The sequence below is a fragment of the Mya arenaria genome, chromosome 6 (assembly GCF_026914265.1).
Source record: "Mya arenaria isolate MELC-2E11 chromosome 6, ASM2691426v1".
Classification (NCBI taxonomy): domain Eukaryota; kingdom Metazoa; phylum Mollusca; class Bivalvia; order Myida; family Myidae; genus Mya; species Mya arenaria.
In genome coordinates, this window is record NC_069127.1 from 39,579,988 (window position 1) to 39,600,495 (window position 20,508).

The 20,508-nt window shown below is 34.5% G+C and overlaps 1 protein-coding gene across 4 annotated transcripts in view; it reads left to right on the forward strand.

The window, feature by feature from the left end:
• Window positions 1-19,216, forward strand: part of LOC128238834 (uncharacterized) — a 69,991-nt gene extending 50,775 nt beyond the window's left edge. For 2 of the 4 annotated variants that reach the window (XM_052955100.1, XM_052955101.1), the window contains one exon: window positions 1,208-12,377. In XM_052955100.1, coding sequence (XP_052811060.1) covers window positions 1,208-5,232 — 4,025 coding nt within the window. In that variant the 3' untranslated portion in view covers window positions 5,233-12,377. Of the gene's footprint in view, window positions 1-1,207; window positions 12,378-19,199 lie in introns of those variants that run through there. The other 2 variants (XM_052955102.1, XM_052955103.1) reach the window with 2 other exon arrangements.
• Window positions 19,217-20,508: the final 1,292 nt, after the last annotated feature.

A 20,508-nucleotide genomic window follows, 5' to 3' on the forward strand; every position in this document is an offset into this window, starting at 1 on the left:
TTTAAAAACTAAAAAAAATCAAGGAAAAAACAGTTTTGTTTTTTAATTAATTTCTCGTTCAAAACCTTTTATTTTTATTTCCTGCTCCTTACCATATTTTTTTTTAAAAATCGCCCAAAAATCCAAAAATAAAAACTCTGGCCTAAGTTGTACGCATTCACATGTCATACACTAAATACAGCTCTTAATAATACCAATTCATTTCAATCATAATGACAGGTTTTAAGACTCTGAATGGAATTGGTGTTGCTTACGGTACACTTATTTGTAAATGACTAAAACTTACAGGTAAAGCTATTGCAATTCATATTTAAGAACTTTAATTCAACTGAAATGGATATTTATAATGACCAGTTTTAGACCTTTTTGTCATCGACACATTACACCATTTTATCTTATAAAACAAAACACAAAATATATCAAATCACCATGCATCAAAACTTGACAATTGTACGTCGGAAAAATTAAGTATTCTCAATGTCAAACTGCATTATCTCTATGTTGATGGCACTAAACATACATTATGTCCAAATGCAAGAAGTAGGTCCCATCGTTCTGATCTGCTATTTGGGGTAGCTGAATAACAATATGGACTATGCTAATGAAATGCAGTGTTTAATAGGATTATATTTGAAGAGGTCCCAGACCGGATTGTATTGAAAAACAAAAATGATTAACTTTTAATCACAACAACAACAACAACAACAACAACAACCAACTTACAACTTCAATCGGATCCCGCTCAGCAATTTCCGAGATACTAAAACTTTTCTATTTGACCTTGCCGGGGACTGCCTAGTTGTAACGATTGTGAAATGCATTCACTCACATCGCATAAGTTCATTATACAAATAACCAAAAAACTTGCATTGATTAGTATAGAGCAACTTTAAAAAAAAGCAAGTCATACAATATTTTGAATTGTGCTAGGCTCTTACGTGATAAAATAAGTAGGATTCGAGATAAAGATTTGACTTAAATAATTGTGATATTATGGTCTGGTCTGTATCTCAATGATTCTTGCAAATTCTGCAAATATGTTTATGTTCTCTCTTTCTTTTATCTCAAGGAAAACATAACGTGAAAATCCATGACATTTTTTAAAATCAGTACGCTATGGTTGATTCTGACTTTTTATGCACCCACAGAGTTATTGTACTTGGGATCTTATAAGAACATGTAGTAGAGCATTTGATATATTTTTCAGATTTAAAATCAAAACTCATCCGCTATATATTGACAAATTTCTTGACGATACCACTCAACCCAATCGTGCAGCACTTACATTCCAAGCTGATTGACTTCTACGAACCTCCTATAATGACAAAAACAGTCCAGGAGAGGAATCAAGACGGTAATCCTCCAATATTGCAAAAGCCTATCACCGAAATTAAAGAACTGTTCATCTTCAATGAATGTAAAGATTACAAAACCCCATCATACACGAAAAGAGTGTACATTTCAGGTGAAGCCGGAATGGGTAAGACATCTTTTATTCAGTATTTGGCTTTAGCTTGGTGTGCTGTACATGGTGAGAGTGAGGAGTGTGTGAGAATGAGAGAGAAAATGAAAATGTTTAAACTCTTCAGCGACATTGAATACCTGAAAGATACACAGTTGCTATTTCTACTTCATTTGCAAAAATTTGAGAAGGAATCTACTTGTAAGGGAATGTTGAGCACACACCTGCACGAAGCGTTAGGGTACTCTCCGGAGTATGCCCAAAAACTGATTACTATGATAGATAGACCGAATGCAGTCGTTCTCATTGATGGACTAGATGAATGGCGGCATTCTACAAATCAATTGCCAGAACTAAACGACCTATATCAGACGAATGTTATATGCTCGTCCAGGCCATGCAAGATTGATTCTTGTGTAACATCACCAAGGCAAACTCACAACCAAATAACAATCACTGGTATTGGGTTTGAGTCTTTAGAACGTCTCATCATCAATGCGACTAAATGTTTATCACGAGAAGGAATTCAGGTTCGCAACGATGTCAATACTTTCACTGACACTCTTCGCCCAACTATAATATCTCTTATCGCTTCAAAATCAGATGAGATGCGCGTGGCACCTTTCTTCATTCTACAAATCCTCTGTCTCTGGCATAATCGGATGGATTTGGGAAAAACACGAACACAAATGTATGAAAACATGTCTGAGATGCTGATACTTCGTATGCAGGAGAAGCAGAGTGAGAAATGCAAAATAACAGCTTGCAATTCTCAGTTTCCTAAAACTATGAAGGCGACATGTGATATCCAACAAAGCGAACATATCGCAAAGCTATCACAATTGGCGTTTTATTTGGTGTTTACGGGACCTACAGAGCACTCTCTTCAGTTCTCGGAAAAGGATCTTAGTAGTATGAATGTGTCTGAGAACCAAAATATTAACGATATGTTTAAGGAAATAGAGCAGTTTTGTTTAAACTCTGGAATTCTTCGAGGAACCGTTAGAAAAACCAGTTTAGGTCAAGAGCCAATATACAGTTTTATCCACAAATCGTATCAGGAGTTTTTTGCAGCCTTTCATATCGTTGCACACAAATGTGATACAAACATTTGTCGGGAAATAACTGCAAATACCCAAACACTACAAGATGTTGTTGAATTGGCGAACGTCTTCGACTTTGTCTGTGGTTACGATCCACGCTGCATAGAAGCAATGGTCTCATTGATAGATGATCTAACAACAAAGCATGCAATTAAAACTGATGATGACAGGAGAATCAAACTCATTAAGACGATCCAAAATATGATTTTTGACAGCTGTTCTAAATATGTCAACACAAGTAAGGTGACAATCAAACTTTCGAACCTTATTGTCGGGGATTTAGATAAGGTAGCTGTTTTAACAAGTGAACAACCAATGACTCTTCTCAGATCAAATAGAAAACAAATTAAAGAACATAATTGGAAAATTACATTGAACTCAAAGTTATGTGTTCTTTGTGTAACTCATTTGTCCCTATCAAATGACATGGACTTTTCTCAATTCGATATGGAAGAGCTTATGCTTATCGAAGTAGGGATACAATGCGTGAAGTTAAGTGAAATTCAACGTCTCAAACGGATTGCACTTTGCTTAATTGAACCAACCACTGTCTCTATACCATTCCAAGTTGCAAATAACCTCACACATCTCGAAATGTCAAACTGTTCTCTATCAGGACCACTGGACTTATCTCAGTGTCCACTGAGTGAGCTGAAGCTGCATAAGGTTAATACAAAGGAGGTGGTTACTTGTTGTGTGGAGACATGTACAGTAATGGAGATGGACTGTTCATTTGAATTTACGAAGGCAACCAATCTTACCAACCTTAGTATGAAGGAATGCTCCCTTCCAGGCCCACTTGACCTTACTCAGTGTCCATTGGTGAAGCTGAATCTTCATAAGGTTCAGACAAAGAAGGTGGTTACAGGTCGTGTGAACACATGTACGGTACAAAATATGGATTGTTTATTTGAATTTATGAATGCGACCAATCTTACCAATCTCAGTATGATAAGGTGTTCCCATCCAGGCCCACTGGACATTTCGCGGTGTCCGCTTAAAAAGCTGATGCTTTTTGAGATTAAAACAAATAATGTGGTTGTCAGTTGTGTTGAGACATGTACGGTAGAGCATATGGATTGTTCATTTAAATTTACGAATGCAAGCAAACTTACCAATCTCAGTATGAAGGAATGCTCCCTTCAAACCCCTCTGGACCTGTCTCGGTGTCCACTGCAGGAGTTGAATCTATATAAGGTTCAGACCCAGAATGTGGTAACAGGTTGTGTAAAGACATGTAAGGTAGAGTGTATGGATTGTTCATTCGAATTTACAAATGCAAGAAAACTTACTAAACTAAGTATGGTGTCGTGTTCCATTCCAGGCCAACTGGACATATCTCAGTGTCCACTAGAGGAGCTGGACATAATGCATATGAAGACGGAGAGAATGCTAATTGGTCATGTGGAGAAATTCACGGCAGTATACATGTCTTGTCTTTTGGACTTCACACAAGCAAACAAACTAACTCAATTAACAATGTACTGCTGTTCCTTATTTGGGACACCGGATCTGGCTGGGTTTCAACTTGAGATACTGAAGATGTATAAATGTTCCCTTCAAAGCCCACTGAACCAGTCTCAGTTTCCTCTGTTGAAGCCGAAGCTGAAGGTTGTGAGAACAGAGGAGGTGATTATTGGTTGTGCCGAGAATATCGAGGTTTTAGAGTTAAATTTTCCACTAAAAGCACATGTACGTATGTCTTTGCTTAAAGCAAGCAGGCTAACTCGCCTCAGTATGACTAACTGTTTCCTTCCAGGTCCACTGAACCTGACACAGTGTCCACTAAAGAATCTGCATTTGGAGATGGTGGAGACAGAGAGGGTGATTGTTGATTGTGTGGAGAATGTTGAGGATTTAGAATTTGATTTTCGGTCCAAAACACCAGTATGTACATCTCTTTTACATGCAACCAAACTAACTCGCCTCAGCATGAGGGAGTGTTCCTTTCAAGGCAAATTGGACCTATCTCAGTGTCCACTGAATGAGCTGTTTTTGGAGTTGGTGGAGACAGAGATGGTGATGATTTGTTGTGTGAAGACATGCATCTTTAAGAACATGTCCTGTGCTTTTCAATTTCAAAATGCAAACACACTCATCGATCTCCGTTTTAATGACTGTGTTCTGATTCAACCAGTGAGTCTCTCCAATTGTCCATTACAATTTCTTGAACTTGTAAAAGTTGATATTAGCCAGTTCACATTAGGATCACTAGAGACTTTGTCAAAACTGTGCATATCAGACTGTCGATTCCTTTCAGCACTGCCTTCTAGCGCTTTAAGCCTTGTGCATGTGATTTTAAAACATTGCGAAGTACAAAATTGTATCCATTATCAACCATTGACAACATTAGAGATAGAAGAAACATGTCGCATAATGTCATTTATTGAACTGTCAAAAACATCGATAAAAACATTAATACTGCATGAGCCTAAAATGTGTCCGTACGTGTTTGAGGAGCAGATGTGGCACATCTACTGCCTGCCTAGCCAGGTAAAATGTTCTGTTAGTGGAGTTGAGAGTTACTGGGACGGGATTGATATGGGAAAGAAATTGATAGAGGTCATTGAAATGCTGAAGACTGGCGGGCAAATTTCTGTGCAAAAGAAAAAAGTTCTGCAAAGAGAATTGACTGGTTGGTCTTTCACTATAATAACTAGAAAATAAATCAATCCACCAGTTTGACTAGGTCACATGTAAGACGACAGGGTGTACAGCAAAAAAGGGAAATATGTGATATGAAGTCATAGGGCCTATAAAGTAGGCGAATTAAATGACGCTGGGCTAATGTTAGGCAGTTCTCTTTAATCTTTTCGGAGTCTCGTTGGGCATGGTAAGAACTATTTGTATTTTAGATGCAATAAGCTATCGAATATTTGCAATGAGATGACATTTATCCCATCTGTATGACTTTTGGCGTTTTTATGCACGGATTTCCAAGGTCTTCCACTGATTGATAATATTAGCATTTGTAATCATTTTTCAACATTCAATAATTGAAAAGTTAGCAACACAATTGTAATGTTCCTTATTACAACTTTCCCGTGTGGATCTTACTATAGTTTATTCAGCTTTTTTTCTGTAACACTCACGGTGGAGACAGAGATATAAATGTAGTGTAATTCATTCCACCTGCGGTCTTGATAGATACGTGTTTACACACCGAAATTGACGTGATACAGGTCACCCAAAAGCGTCCTATCATAGCACCCCTATATAATAATTTATGTTTGAAGCATACTATTTATCATTTTCATATGTTACTTTTATTTCTTACTTCAGAATGCGAGTATTTATATGTAATAATTCCAACGATAATTAACAACCTAATATCAAACTCATCCTTGGTTGTTTGACTTACAGAGCATAAACACTGACGTTTGTTTAAAAAATAAATGAGCTTATGCTACTTGTAACTTGTATATGAAGACCAGTCGGGAATGTAACCGCGTTTTTTTTAAATACCGTTCAATAATTATAATGCAAGCTTTATTTATCCCGACTTCCCGTTCTAAATGATAACAAAACACATCTACTGTTTAAACAACATGAGGAAAATGAAGTAGTCAATCACATTTACTATAATAATAACGAGTATAAAATGGAGAACACGTTGTCTAGTGAAACAACAGTACTGATATGCAGTAGTCAAGAATGTTAATCACATTTTCTAGTAAATAAAATGTTAAAAATGTTTTTCACGTTGACTAGTGAAACAACATGAATAAAATGAAGTAGTCAAGAATAACATTTACAGGTAAAAAAACCATGTATGAACTCATGTTGACTGGTGAAACAACATGTGCAAACTTAAGTACACATTAACTGGTGAAACAACATGTGTAAAATTAAGTACACATTGACTGGTGAAATTATATGTGTAAACTAAAGTATACGTTGACTGGTGAAACAACATGTGTAAACTAAAGTACACGTTGACTGGTGAAACAACATGTGTAAACTAAAGTACACGTAGACTGGAGAAACAACATGTACGAAGTAAATCCACATACTCTCCAAATGAGTGAGTGGAAATGACAGAATGTAGAAAGATTTTTTCTTCAACAATGTTGTGTGTTATCGTGCGTGCCTGTGTCCTTTCATGCATGCGTGAGTGTACGAAACTGTTTGTGTACCTGCGTACGTGCGTGTGTCTTTGCGTATGTTTTAGTGTATGGGGGTGTCTTTGTGTGTGTATTGTTTGTTTGTTTTTTAATTTAAAAACAACTATAAGCATGTATGGGATATGTGACAAATCATAGTATGTTTGTTTTGTTTCTCTGATCTCATTCCGGCTTCTCATTTGTTACAAGTATGTGTACGTATAGTACAAAAACTTGGGATGATATGATGGATGATATGTATGCATTTTTGAACAATTGAAACGTGTGCACATTTTAACATTGCAGTTATTTAGTAGTCTGCATGGATTGTTCATGTTTTTTCTTTAGAATTGCATGATCATGAATCAATAATCTGACTTTGTTATAGCGAATACTTTTTGGTTACAATTGCTGCGCAAGAAATAGCATGTTTGTGCCTGTAATAAGACGAGTACTTATTTGTAACGTGTAAGCATATTCAGCAAAAATGTAACTAGTAACGTAAAAGATAGTGGATGATATGACAAATGAATTTCTTTCTTTCTCACAAATGAAATGAAAAGTGTTTCAATATTGTCGGTCTTTTGTAGTCTGCATGGATTGTTCATGCCTTTTTCCGAGGAATTATTAAGATATTGTGAATTAATATGTTTATGTTTTAGTAGTCAATACTTGTAGTCAACATTATTGCGCGGTATAAAAAGAATGTATGCCTGTAATATGACACCTATTATTTTATATTAATACGTATGTTACTGTATAAATTATAGTAACAAAAATGGCACAATTTTGAGGTAAAATACGCTTTTTATTAATATATAATAATAGGTTGTTCACAAGTCAGTTGATATAACGGTTTTGCCAAAGTCACATTGAATTGATGGTCTGTGCATGGACTCCGTTCGTTTATAAGTGAGTTTTTTTTCCAAACGGAGAAACAAATGAGAATGTGTACATTTTAATTTCCTCTTGAACATTTCTTTTGCTTTTCATTTGATTGTTATGGAGTATCTTACTATCAATATGTTATTGTTTTGCTCTGTTGTAAAAAGCAACTTGTGTTTAGAGGTTGTTTATTAATGTTTTAAACTTTAGTATTCCAAAAGAAGAACACACAAACTATAGTTTAATTGGTATTAAATGACCAAATAAATCCAGATCACTTTTGACATTTATATATGTCAAGTACATTTTTATCGTTTTGTTAATTGAAAAAGGCGAAAGTAAGGTAGGAAATTCAATGTCAAAAAAGGAAAACCTTGTGCTAAGATTCATGTTTTTTTATTTAAATGTAAGGATATTTAAAAAAACATAATTATGTGTAAAGCAAAGTTTGCATAAAGATATCATTGTTCGAATTGTTTGATTATGGTAGATGCTCCTGTAAAATATATCTGTATGTAAGTGATGCATATTTTTTCTGAATTAATGCAAGAAAATATGATTTGATGTAAAGAGAATCATTGGTCATTGTTGTTATGCAGAGAAACAAATAAGAAAAGATTTATTTGAACCTAGTGCGTGTACATAATTCAACTTTTATTTTAATATTTTTATATTGTGTATGTATATTTAAACGTTTTTCGAAATGCAACTTCGTATTATCCATCTTTAGAGAAATGTTGTGTGTTTATTTAGTTGCAGGAAATAGTCCTTTGAGTAGAGTAACTCGATGGATAAAGGCGAACAGGTTGTATCAGCTCCTTTACTTAAGGACACTTACATCAGTACATGAAATAGTTTGTAGGGTAGGGTAAATCGAGGGATAAAGGCGAAAAGAGTCTGTTTACTTCTAAATTTAAGTTCACTAACATCAGTTCATGTAGTAGTTTGTACAGTAGAGAAAATCAAGACATAAAGGCAAAAGGGGTCGATATACCGCTTTATTTATGGTCACTTACATCAGTACACGTAATAGTTTGTATAGTAGAGTAAAATGATGGATAAAGGCGAAATGGGTGGAAATGCCGCTTTATGCAAGGTCACTTACATCAGTTCATGTAATTGTTTGTGGAGTAGAGAAAATCGATGGATAAAGGCGAAAGGGGTCGATATGCCGCTTTATTTATGGTCAATTACATCTGTCTGTCTGGCTTTAACTCACCGTAATATTAATTTGTTGTTCATTTCTTAAAATGAGCAGAGTCGTTCAATATGATTTAACATTTCCTGGAACGCATAATACACAAAATCTGTACATATCTATGTTTAATTTTAATGCCACCATGTAATAACCTTTCATATATTATTGATTTTAAAAAGTGTTATATCGTTTGTTGTTTTTTGCTGTTTTGTATTTTTCAAACATTTTTGTAAATATTTGGTGGAAGCAAGACAAGTCACTTATGGAACTTGAAACTTGTGTAGTATACAATATGATGTAATTCTGTATAATTTAATAATATGTATAAAGCATTTTATCCTGCAATCGTAAGTATGCTATTTTTAATTCATGAAACGAATGTATTTTACCACATTATGTATTCTTGTTTAAACAAAGAGTGTGCATGTAACTTTAAATCTGATTTACAAAATTATGTAAGTTTGACTTATTGAAACTTGTTTATACTACCACGTGATGTATCTTTGTATAAACAAGGAGAGGCCATGAAATTTGTAATCATTAACGTATCATATGGTTAGTTCCACTTCATGAAACTTATGTTTTATACCATATGGTGTATCGTTTTTATCAAAGAGATGGCATGTAAAATTTAATCTTAACACAAACATATGCTATTTTCATTTCATAGAACTTGTGTATGAAACCAAATGATGTATCTTAGTACAAACAAAGAGTGGTCATGTTTATTTAAATTACGCAACATACACTTATGCAAGTTTAACTTCATGAAATTTGTGCATGAAACCACATGATTTATTTTTGTATAAACAAAGAGTGGGTTTGCTATATTTAATAAAAATAAAAACATATTTATGCTAATATCACTTCATGAAACCTGTTAATTATACCACAGGATGTGTCTTTGTGTAAACAAAAAGTGGGCATGTCAATTATGGTTTTAAGTATGATAATTTAACTTGATGAAACTTGTTTATTTTACCGCATGATGTATCTTTTTATAAACAAAGAGTGGGCATGAAATCTATAATCATTAAATTTAAATTTACGTCAATTTTCCTTCATGAAAACATTTTATTATACCACATGATGTATCTTTGTATAAACAAAGAGTGGGCATGTTATCTATAATTATTGATGTATTTTTAAGTGAGTTTCAATATAAGAAACTTGTTTATTTCACCACATGATGAAGCTTTGTATAAACAAAGTCTTGGCATGTGTATTTATATTACGCAACATACACTTATGCAAGTTTAACTAAATGAAACTGGTGTATTAAACAACATGATATATCTTTGTATAAACAAAGAGTGGGCATGTAATATTTAATTATAAAAACACGTTTATGGTAATTTAATTCATGACACCTGTAAATTATACCACATGATGTATCTTTGTGTAAACAAAGAGTGGGCATGTAAATTATGGTTTAAATTATGCTAACTTAACTTCATGAAACTTGTTCATTCTACCGCATGATGTATCTTTGTATAAACAAAGAGTGGGCATGAAATCTATAATCATTAAAATTAAATTTACGTCTGTTTTCCTTCATGAAAATAGTTTATTATATCGCATGATGTATCTTTGTATGAAAAAAGAGTGGGCATGTTATCTATAATTATTGACGTATTATTAAGTGAGTTTCACTTCAAAAAACTTGTTCATTTCACCACATGATGAAGCTTTGAATAAACAAAGACTTGGCATGTTTATTTATATTACGCAACATACACTTATGCAAGTTTGACTAAATGAAACTGGTGTATTTAACAACATGATATATCTTTGTATAAACAAAGAGCGGGCATGTAATCTATAATCATTAAAATTGAATTTACAGAAGTTTTCCTTCATGAAAATTGTTTATTTCTCCACATGATGTATCTTTGTATAAACAAAGAGTGGGCATGTTTATTTATTTAACGCAACATACACTTATGCAAGTTTAACTTCATCAAACTTGTATAATTTTACAGCATGACGTACCTTTGTATAAACAAAGAATTCGCATGCTAATTAAAATTATATGTATTACTTAATATATACGTTTGTCAGTTTCACTTTATGAAACATTTTTTATTATACCACATGATGAATCTTTGTATAAGCAAAGAGTGGGCATGTATTATATAATGCTAAAAACACAATCATATGGTTATCGGATAGTATAACATTTGTGTTTTACTCAACATAATGTATATTTATATAATCAAAGAGTGAGCATGTAATATATAATCCTTATCATAGAGTTATGTTAGTTTCAATGCATGACTTTTTTAATATACTATTTGATGTATCTTTTTGTAAGCATATAGTGGGTATGCAACTTATATTCCTAAGCGTAGGGTTGTTTAGGTTTTACCTCATGGAACCTGTGTTTGTTACCATATTTTGGATGTTCATGTAAGTAGTAGGTATGAAATTAGAAATATGTTATTTTCAGTTCATTAAATATGTGTACTATAGAACGTGATGCATCTTTGTATAAACAAAGGGTGGCCATGTATTTTATAATCTTAATAACACAATTATATTGCTTCAACTTCAAGATATTGTATGTTATACCACATGATGTATTTCGCTTAAACAAAGAGTGGGCATGTTATTTATAATCCTTATTACACAACTATGTTATTTTAACTCCAAGAAACTTGTGTATTATAACACGTGACGTTTTTGTATAGAGGGTGTACGTAAATCATAAATGAGTGTAGTGGTTGTTTTTTTACTCGAAATGTACGAATATTTTAGTTAATGCGTTTAACTAATGTTTTTGATTAATCAAAGGGATGTGAATTTGTATGAAACAAAATTGATTGAACGCAAAAACTTAATCAATTTATTAATGGTGGTATTTAATTTTAATTATTTTTAATTATATAGTTGATGCACATGATACCAAGGAATAAATGGTGTTTACTGACTTAATTTCTATTTAATTATATGGTCAAACTACATGACGTGAAGTTATAAATGATGTTTGAAAAGATTGGCTCTCGAAAAATATTGCAAATATGAATAGAATAGTTCGATGTACTATTAATTCAAATGCTAAAATATTTATTTCGTGTGTATCTCTGAAAAATACCAAACAAAGAAAACCAGTTATAATAAGGGGTTAGTGTTTTTAGACATGCAATCTAAAATGCATTGGTAATAGAAATGTATGAGTTTTAGTGGTATGTAATGTAAAATGGAATGGTAATAAATCAAATGTGTATGTTTTAGTGACATGCAATCTAAAATGGAATGGTAATAGATCAAATGTATGTGTTTTAGTAATATGTTATGAAAAATGGAATGGTAATACATCAAATGTGTATGTTTTACTGATATGTATTGTAAAATGAAATGGTAATTGATCAAATGTGTATGCTTTAGTGATATGCAATGTGAAATTGATATGTAATCGATCAAATGTGTATGTTTTGGTTTCATTATTTATATCAAATTTGCTCAGAATTTTCAAAAGGAAGTTATATAGTTGCCATGCAGTTGTAACGCTTTTTTATTGTGCATGTTAACAAATGAGCACTTCAACAAAATTGTTATACACATGTACGTCATGCATTGTCATCCATGCTTCTTGTAAATATTGCTAATAAATAATCGCACTCATAGAGTTGTGTTTTTATTGTTTAGATTTACCGTGCTTAACGGAGTAAGTAGGTCATTAAATTAGAACATAGAGGACCAATACCGAGCTAAACTGTAAACGTAGGTCACTGAATTAGAACGCAGGTCACTAAACTAGAACATATAGGACCAACTCCGAGCTCAACTGTGTACGTAGGTCACTGAATTAGAACATAACGGACCAATACCGAGCTCAACTGTATACGTAGGTCACTGAACTAGAACATAAAGGACCAAAACAGAGCTGAACTGTGTACGTATGTATATGAATAACAAAATAAAAGACCAATACCGAGCTGAACTGTGTACGTATGTCAATGAATTAGAACATAAGGGACCAAAACCGGGCTACGGTGTGTACGTAGGTCAATGAATTAGAACATAAGGGACCAAAACCGGGCTGAACTGTGTACGTAGGTCAATGAATTAGAACATAAAGGACCAAAACCGAGCTCAACTGTGTACGTAGGTCAATGAATTAGAACATAGAGGACCAATACCGAGTTCAACTGTGTACGTATGTCAATATATTAGAACATAAAGGACCAAAACCGAGCTGAACTGTGTACGTATGTTAATGAATTAGAACATAAAGGACCAAAACCAAGCTACACTGTGTACGTATGTTAATGAATTAGAACATAAAGGACCTAAACCGAGCTGAACTGTGTACGTATGTAAATGAATTAGAACATAAAGGACCAAAACCGAGCTGAACTGTGTACGTATGTCAATGAATTAGAACATAAAGGACCAAACCGGGCTGAACTGTGTACGTATGTCAATGAATTAGAACATAAAGGACCAATACCGAGCTGAACTGTGTACCTTTGTCAATGAATTAGAACATAGAAGACCAAAACCGGGCTACACTGTGTACGTAGGTCAATGAATTAGAACATAAGGGACCAAAACCGGGCTACACTGTGTACGTAGGTCAATGAATTAGAACATAAGGGACCAAAACCGGGCTATACTGTGTACGTATGTCAATGAATTAGAACATAAGGGACTAAAACCGGACTGAACTGTGTAAGTAGGTCAATGAATTAGAATATAAAGGACCAAAACAGAGCTGAACTGTGTACGTGAGTCAATGAATAAGAACATAGAGGACCAAAACCGGGCTACACTGTGTACGTAGGTCAATGAATTAGAACATAAGAGACCAAAACCGGGCTATACTGTGTACTTAGGTCAATGAATTAGAACATAAGGGACCAAAACCGGACTGAACTGTGTACGTAGGTCAATGAATTAGAATATAAAGGACCAAAACAGAGCTGAACTGTGTACGTATGTCAATGAATTAGAACATAAAGGACCAAAACCGAGCTGAACTGTGTACGTATGTCAATAAATTAGAACATAAAGGACAATTACCGAGCTGAACTGTGTACCTATGTCAATAAATTAGAACATAAGGGACCAAAACCGGGCTGAACTGTGTACGTATGTCAATGAATTAGAACATAAAGGACCAATACCGAGCTGAACTGTGTACGTATGTCAATGAATTAGAACATAGAAGACCAAAACCGGGCTACACTGTGTACGTAGTCAATAAATAAGAACATAAAGGACCAATACTCAGCTGAACTGTGTACGTATGTTAATGAATTAGAACATAAAGGACCAAAACCAAGCTACACTGTGTACGTATGTTAATGAATTAGAACATAAAGGACCTAAACCGAGCTGAACTGTGTACGTATGTAAATGAATTAGAACATAAAGGACCAAAACCGAGCTGAACTGTGTACGTATGTCAATGAATTAGAACATAAAGGACCAAAACCGGGCTGAACTGTGTACGTATGTCAATGAATTAGAACATAAAGGACCAATACCGAGCTGAACTGTGTACCTTTGTCAATAAATTAGAACATAGAAGACCAAAACCGGGCTACACTGTGTACGTAGGTCAATGAATTAGAACAAAAGGGACCAAAACCGGACTGAACTGTGTACGTAGGTCAATGAATTAGAACATAGAGGACCGAAACCGAGCTGAACTGTGCACGTAGGTCACTGAATTAGAACATAGAGGACCAAAACCGAGCTGAATTGTGTACGTAGGTCAATGAATAAGAACATAGAGGACCAAAACCGGGCTACACTGTGTACGTAGGTCAATGAATTAGAACATAAGGGACCAAAACCGGGCTATACTGTGTACGTAGGTCAATGAATTAGAACATAAGGGACCAAAACCGGACTGAACTGTGTACGTAGGTCAATGAATTAGAATATAAAGGACCAAAACAGAGCTGAACTGTGTACGTATGTCAATGAATTAGAACATAAAGGACCAAAACCGAGCTGAACTGTGTACGTATGTCAATTTATTAGAACATAAAGGAACATTACCGAGCTGAACTGTGTACCTATGTCAATAAATTAGAACATAAGGGACCAAAACCGGGCTGAACTGTGTACGTATGTCAATGAATTAGAACATAAAGGACCATTACCGAGCAGAACTGTGTACGTATGTCAATGAATTAGAACATAAAGGACCATTACCGAGCTGAACTGGGTACCTATGGCAATGAATTAGAACATAAGGGACCAAAACCGGGCTGAACTGTGTACGTATGTCAATGAATTAGAACATAAAGGACCATTACCGAGCAGAACTGTGTACCTATGTCAATGAATTAGAACATAAGGGACCAAAACCGGGCTGAACTGTGTACGTATGTCAATGAATTAGAACATAAAGGACCAATACCGAGCTGAACTGTGTACCTTTGTCAATGAATTAGAACCCTAAACCGAGCTGAACTGTGTACGTATGTCAATGAATTAGAACATAAAGGACCAAAACCGAGCTGAACTGTGTACGTATGTCAATAAATTAGAACATAAAGGAACATTACCGAGCTGAACTGTGTACGTATGTCAATGAATAAGAACATAAGGGACCAAAACCGGCCTGAACTGTGTACGTATGTCAATGAATTAGAACATAAAGGACCAAAACAGAGCTGAACTGTGTACGTATGTCAATGAATTAAAACTTAAAGGACCATTACCGAGCTGAACTGTGTACCTATGTCAATGAATTAGAACATAAGGAACCAAAACCGGGCTGAACTGTGTACGTATGTCAATGAATTAGAACATAAAGGACAATTACCGAGCTGAACTGTGTACCTATGTCAATGAATTAGAACATAAAGGACCAAAACCGAGCTGAACTGTGTACGTATGTCAATGAATTAGAACATAAAGGACCAATACCGAGCTGAACTGTGTACCTTTGTCAATGAATTAGAACATAGAAGACCAAAACCGGGCTACACTGTGTACGTAGTCAATAAATAAGAACATAAAGGACCAATACTCAGCTGAACTGTGTACTTATGTTATTGAATTAGAACATAAAGGACCAAAACCAAGCTACACTGTGTACGTATGTTAATGAATTAGAACATAATGGACCAAAACCGAGCTGAACTGTGTAAGTATGTAAATGAATTAGAACATAAAGGACCAAAACCGAGCTGAACTGTGTACGTATGTCAATGAATTAGAACATAAAGGACCAAAACCGAGCTGAACTGTGTACGTATGTAAATGAATTACAAAATAAAGGACTATTACCGAGCTCGACTGTGGACATAGGTCACTGAATTAGAACATAAAGGACAAATACTGAGCTCAAAAAAAAAATCGCACCATAGGGAACATTTATTCAGGGATGGACATAACATTGACGAACGATCTAGTTATAGTTAGGGCAGCATTTTTATATGAATTAACTTAAAAACACGCTGACTGTATTTCTCCAATAGGTAGAACTAAAATGCCATCACCTTAATTATTTATGTTTTTCAACCGATTCTGATCAATTGTTTCGTTAAAAAAAAGCTTCCTGTAAAATGTCCATAACGGCCAAGTATTTTCCACGACTTGGCTAACATTTGAAAATCACCGGGCATCTGTGTCGATGTTGAATCATTGGATAATGTTTCTTTCAATTAAAAAAAAATGCTTTTCATCCCCACACAGTTTTATATTACTCCATTTTTTTACGGTCATTGTTGCAAAGATGGCGACGGCCGATTTGAAAGCGAAATAAGAAGAGAAAATGACATTGACTGTGTCAGGCCCAGCATATATTCTTAGTTGTGTGAAATGACATCCGTTTACAGTACTTCAATAGAATAACAATTTTGAGTTACTTGAAGTTACAGTTAGTAGTGATAGAGACTTTATGAACAGTTGATATTATTTCCAACATATATTATTCAATGGATTAAGCTTATGGAGAACTGTTAGAAGTGTTGCATTTCTAGACAAATTAATGACTTTTGTGGATGCGAGACCCCCTTTAATGATAAGGGAAAGGAATGGCCACCACCGTGCGTGTATTGTAAGAGGCGAGTAAATGGGTTTAATCGATTTGAATCGTTGAAACTCAAGATTCCAGCAGGAGAATTGATTTGATCCCACACATTGCGTTTAGAGGTGTTGTATTGAAATACTTTGATAAGCTAAATTCATTATTTGGTAAGGTTGTCAGTTACTACTACATTTAGTACAGGGATAAACGACATAGAATGGCTAAGCCTGGGCTGCCCAGGAACGGTTTTTTAACTGACGCCCTCAATATGACTGAACTATTGTTAAAAGCCTTCAAAGAAACGTAAACCAGTATTTAAACAACAAATTGTTAAATCGCTATTTGTGTCTCTAGACACTTGTGATTTATAGGCTTTATATGCTGTTTTTCATCGACTTGCCAATTTTAGAGATTTTACTTTTTTACTTTTTCATCATTCCTCCGACCCAGAATCTAAAAATAAAATCCCGAAAATCAGTTAAAAGAAATTTGCTGGTCTTATTCTGTTATGAACATTGCAAAGACACACGCAATGGGGACATTTATAGAGCTGCAGTAAGTAGGGTTAATCCTCGATTGTCATTGGCCCACAAAGACGTGCAAACACCAATCTGTTTGGAAATTTATGGGTTAGCACGGGCGCCGCGGGCCCAGGATGTGAAACATTAGGGGGCATTTTTTAGGGGTGTTACCTTTTGACATGTGCCCTTGCCTCCGGACCGGAATTTATTTGATTGAAAGTGTTGGCAGGAGGGGGTGGAAGTTTAACAATTTCTAGTATAAAATATTGATTTGTGACTGTATTTTATTACACTTCTTCTACAGTAATACAATCAACGTAAACTTGGACGATTTTAGGGGAGCTCGCGCCGGGGTTATTTTATCCCGCAGGAGGAAAAAGCCGGTAACGAAACATTTGCTGTTTTTTTGGTCTTACGTTACTTCGCTTCCGGTGTCGAAGCTTACGTATTATTGATAAAAAATGATATTTTGTGCTTAAAGTGACCTATATCTTGAATTATTGAAACCCGGCCAATTTTCCCTCAGCTTGTTGAAGCTGGGTTAAAATATAATGGGCGTGTGAAAAAAAGTGTTATTTATGCAAAATCTCCGCTGCGAATCAAAATTCGCGGGTTAATATGACTTAACTCCCAAATACATTCGCAAACAAAAAACACCGAAAACATTTTTAAATGAAGCCTTCTAACGAAGATACAGGCCAGTATTCGATTGCATCGTAATTAAAGGGTACTTGAGTTTGTAAACTCCGGGATTTGCAAATTTCAAATTGGCGGTTGTTAAATAAAATAAGAGGTTAACCTGTTATTTTTTTATCATCCACCTGTGTTTAATCTATCGTAGTATACTGTATCTAATAATACCACGTACATTTTAAGCATATGTAATTGCAGATAGGCAATCATTTAGTACTAGACTTAATCATTAAGGGGTTCACCTTTCGCGGGTCTTTAGAGTTTGCCTTCTGTCACTCAACCGATACATACTCCCTACGTCATAGTTTACGCTGTCAATTATCAGCCAATGAAGTTGTATAATAAGTTAGTTTGATGACCTGAAAAAAAATCTAAATGTAAAAGAAGGGATCTTTCGCTACGCTCACTCCGCCCATTCAAATTTATTAAGGATTTGCTTCATGTCATCTAACTATTACATAAAAAATGGAATATTTTTGGATATAAAACCTAAATAGATAAACATCCAAATCTGATCCTACTAAAGCCTCAAGTTTTCATTTCCATTCAGAATTTCCTATCAGACCGATAGGCTCACCATAAGTACATGTATATAAGACATCACACACATCTAACATTTCATTAGTATGTATGTTCAATATATTCTAGTCAGTATTAACCATTGATAGCTCTTCAGTTTTTTTTTCATGATAAAGTTGTTAAGTTATTCTTGTAGTCTTGGTGTCTTAGAAACACATTAACCATAACCCCAAAACCAGTCAAGATATTCAAATGAAACTTGTTACACAAGTTGCCAGAGACACTACTGAGGCACTTGTTTAGCAAGGCCAACAACTCTTGCTGGAATATGTGTAGAGTTATGCTGTTTTAAGACTGAACAACAGACACTCGAGGCGTTTTTCTTGTACCTTATTCCATTTGTCAATTTAACTCAATGTCATCATCATTTTTCATTTGCATCAAATACCATTTATGTTAAATCATTATATCATATTATAAAAACATAAAACTAACATTATGGCATGTTAAATTTTTTATACAAACATTAATGTTTAGAATAATAAATGGTAATGTTTGTGTATAGTTTTATGTTGCATTTGTTTATAGAATATGTGTAGAAGTTTTTTTTTAAATTCATGAATAACTTTTTTACAGATACTTTCTCTTATCTGTTGCTTTCAGGGTTGGAAATCAACTGGTTTACCATAGGTTACACTCTACTTTTATATATACTTTTTCAGGTTGAGTCTATCCACCGTACAGACACTGACGAGGATGGCCCGTGGTCACAAGGACTTGCATGTATTTAAAGCTTAAAACGTGTATTCGAGTCAGGATTTTTTCTAAGAAGTATGATAAGTAATCAACTTGCTTATTACATGTATAATCGGTAAAATGTTGCTTTGTATTCAAATATGTATGGTAATGCTTTTCTGGGGTAAGGGAGGGAGATGGGGGCAATTCGTCTTGAAATGTGTTATACTCCTAATTAAGAAACAGTGCATGATCTTTCTACATATCTGAATTATTCAACTTGTTCAATGTAATAACAGGAACGTTTTTCATCTGCATCAGCAGTTTGCTTATCATGATTTCTAGAACCCTGTCATTTCAGCACTTATTATGTTTTGGATTTTTCTCACAACAGGCAAAGATGGTATCAGCAGCGACGCACAGCATGTTTGAGGCAGCCAATAACATGGTCCAAGGTAACTGCAGTGAGGAAAAGTTGATCGCCTTCGCCAAGGAAGTGGCCGCTTCTACAGCAGCTCTACTGGTGGCCTGCAGGGTGAAAGCCGACCACTGTTCAAAGGCCATGCAGAGACTTCAGGTCTGTAATGCACACAAGGCTGTACTTACTCAATAGTGTCCTGTCAAATGCCTTAAACTCTGTAAGATCCTTGATTAAAGAAAATCACACTTTTATTAATTTTGGGGTAGTTAAAATCAATGATGCCATTGTTTTATAAAAGGAAAGTAAGGGTTAATTGAATGTTTTGCAAGGTTTCAAAAATTAGGATCTTTTTCAAACATGAAAAAAAACAAACCCTCAAGCTTACTGCACTAGAAATGATAGTCGATCAGTTGCAACATTCTCACCATTTTAATGACATCAGCGGTCCATGTTTAATTTTGGTGTGGTCCCGACCAGCTGAAAATATGATATGGATCGCTGACGTCATAAAAACAGATAAATTGTGATAAACCCTCAATTTTACTTTATATTCACGAAAAATTAACTCATTTCTGTAAAGTTTAATATTACCCTTCATTTATATATACAAAATTAATCCAGTGCTAAAACAGTTATATGTTAATCGATTATCACTAAGCATTGATCAATTAGTAAGTCAGTCCAGGCCCCAATTTCTAGAAACTTCTAAAGCTTAACAGGCTTAAGTCGCTTATTTCAATGAGCCGAAATACATACTGAAAATGGATTTTGATAAATGAAAAATGATTTATTCTGATAATCATACAGATTATTCCTACATAATTTCTAAAAAAATCTTTAAGAAGTAAATAAAACACATTTTACAGAACAACAAA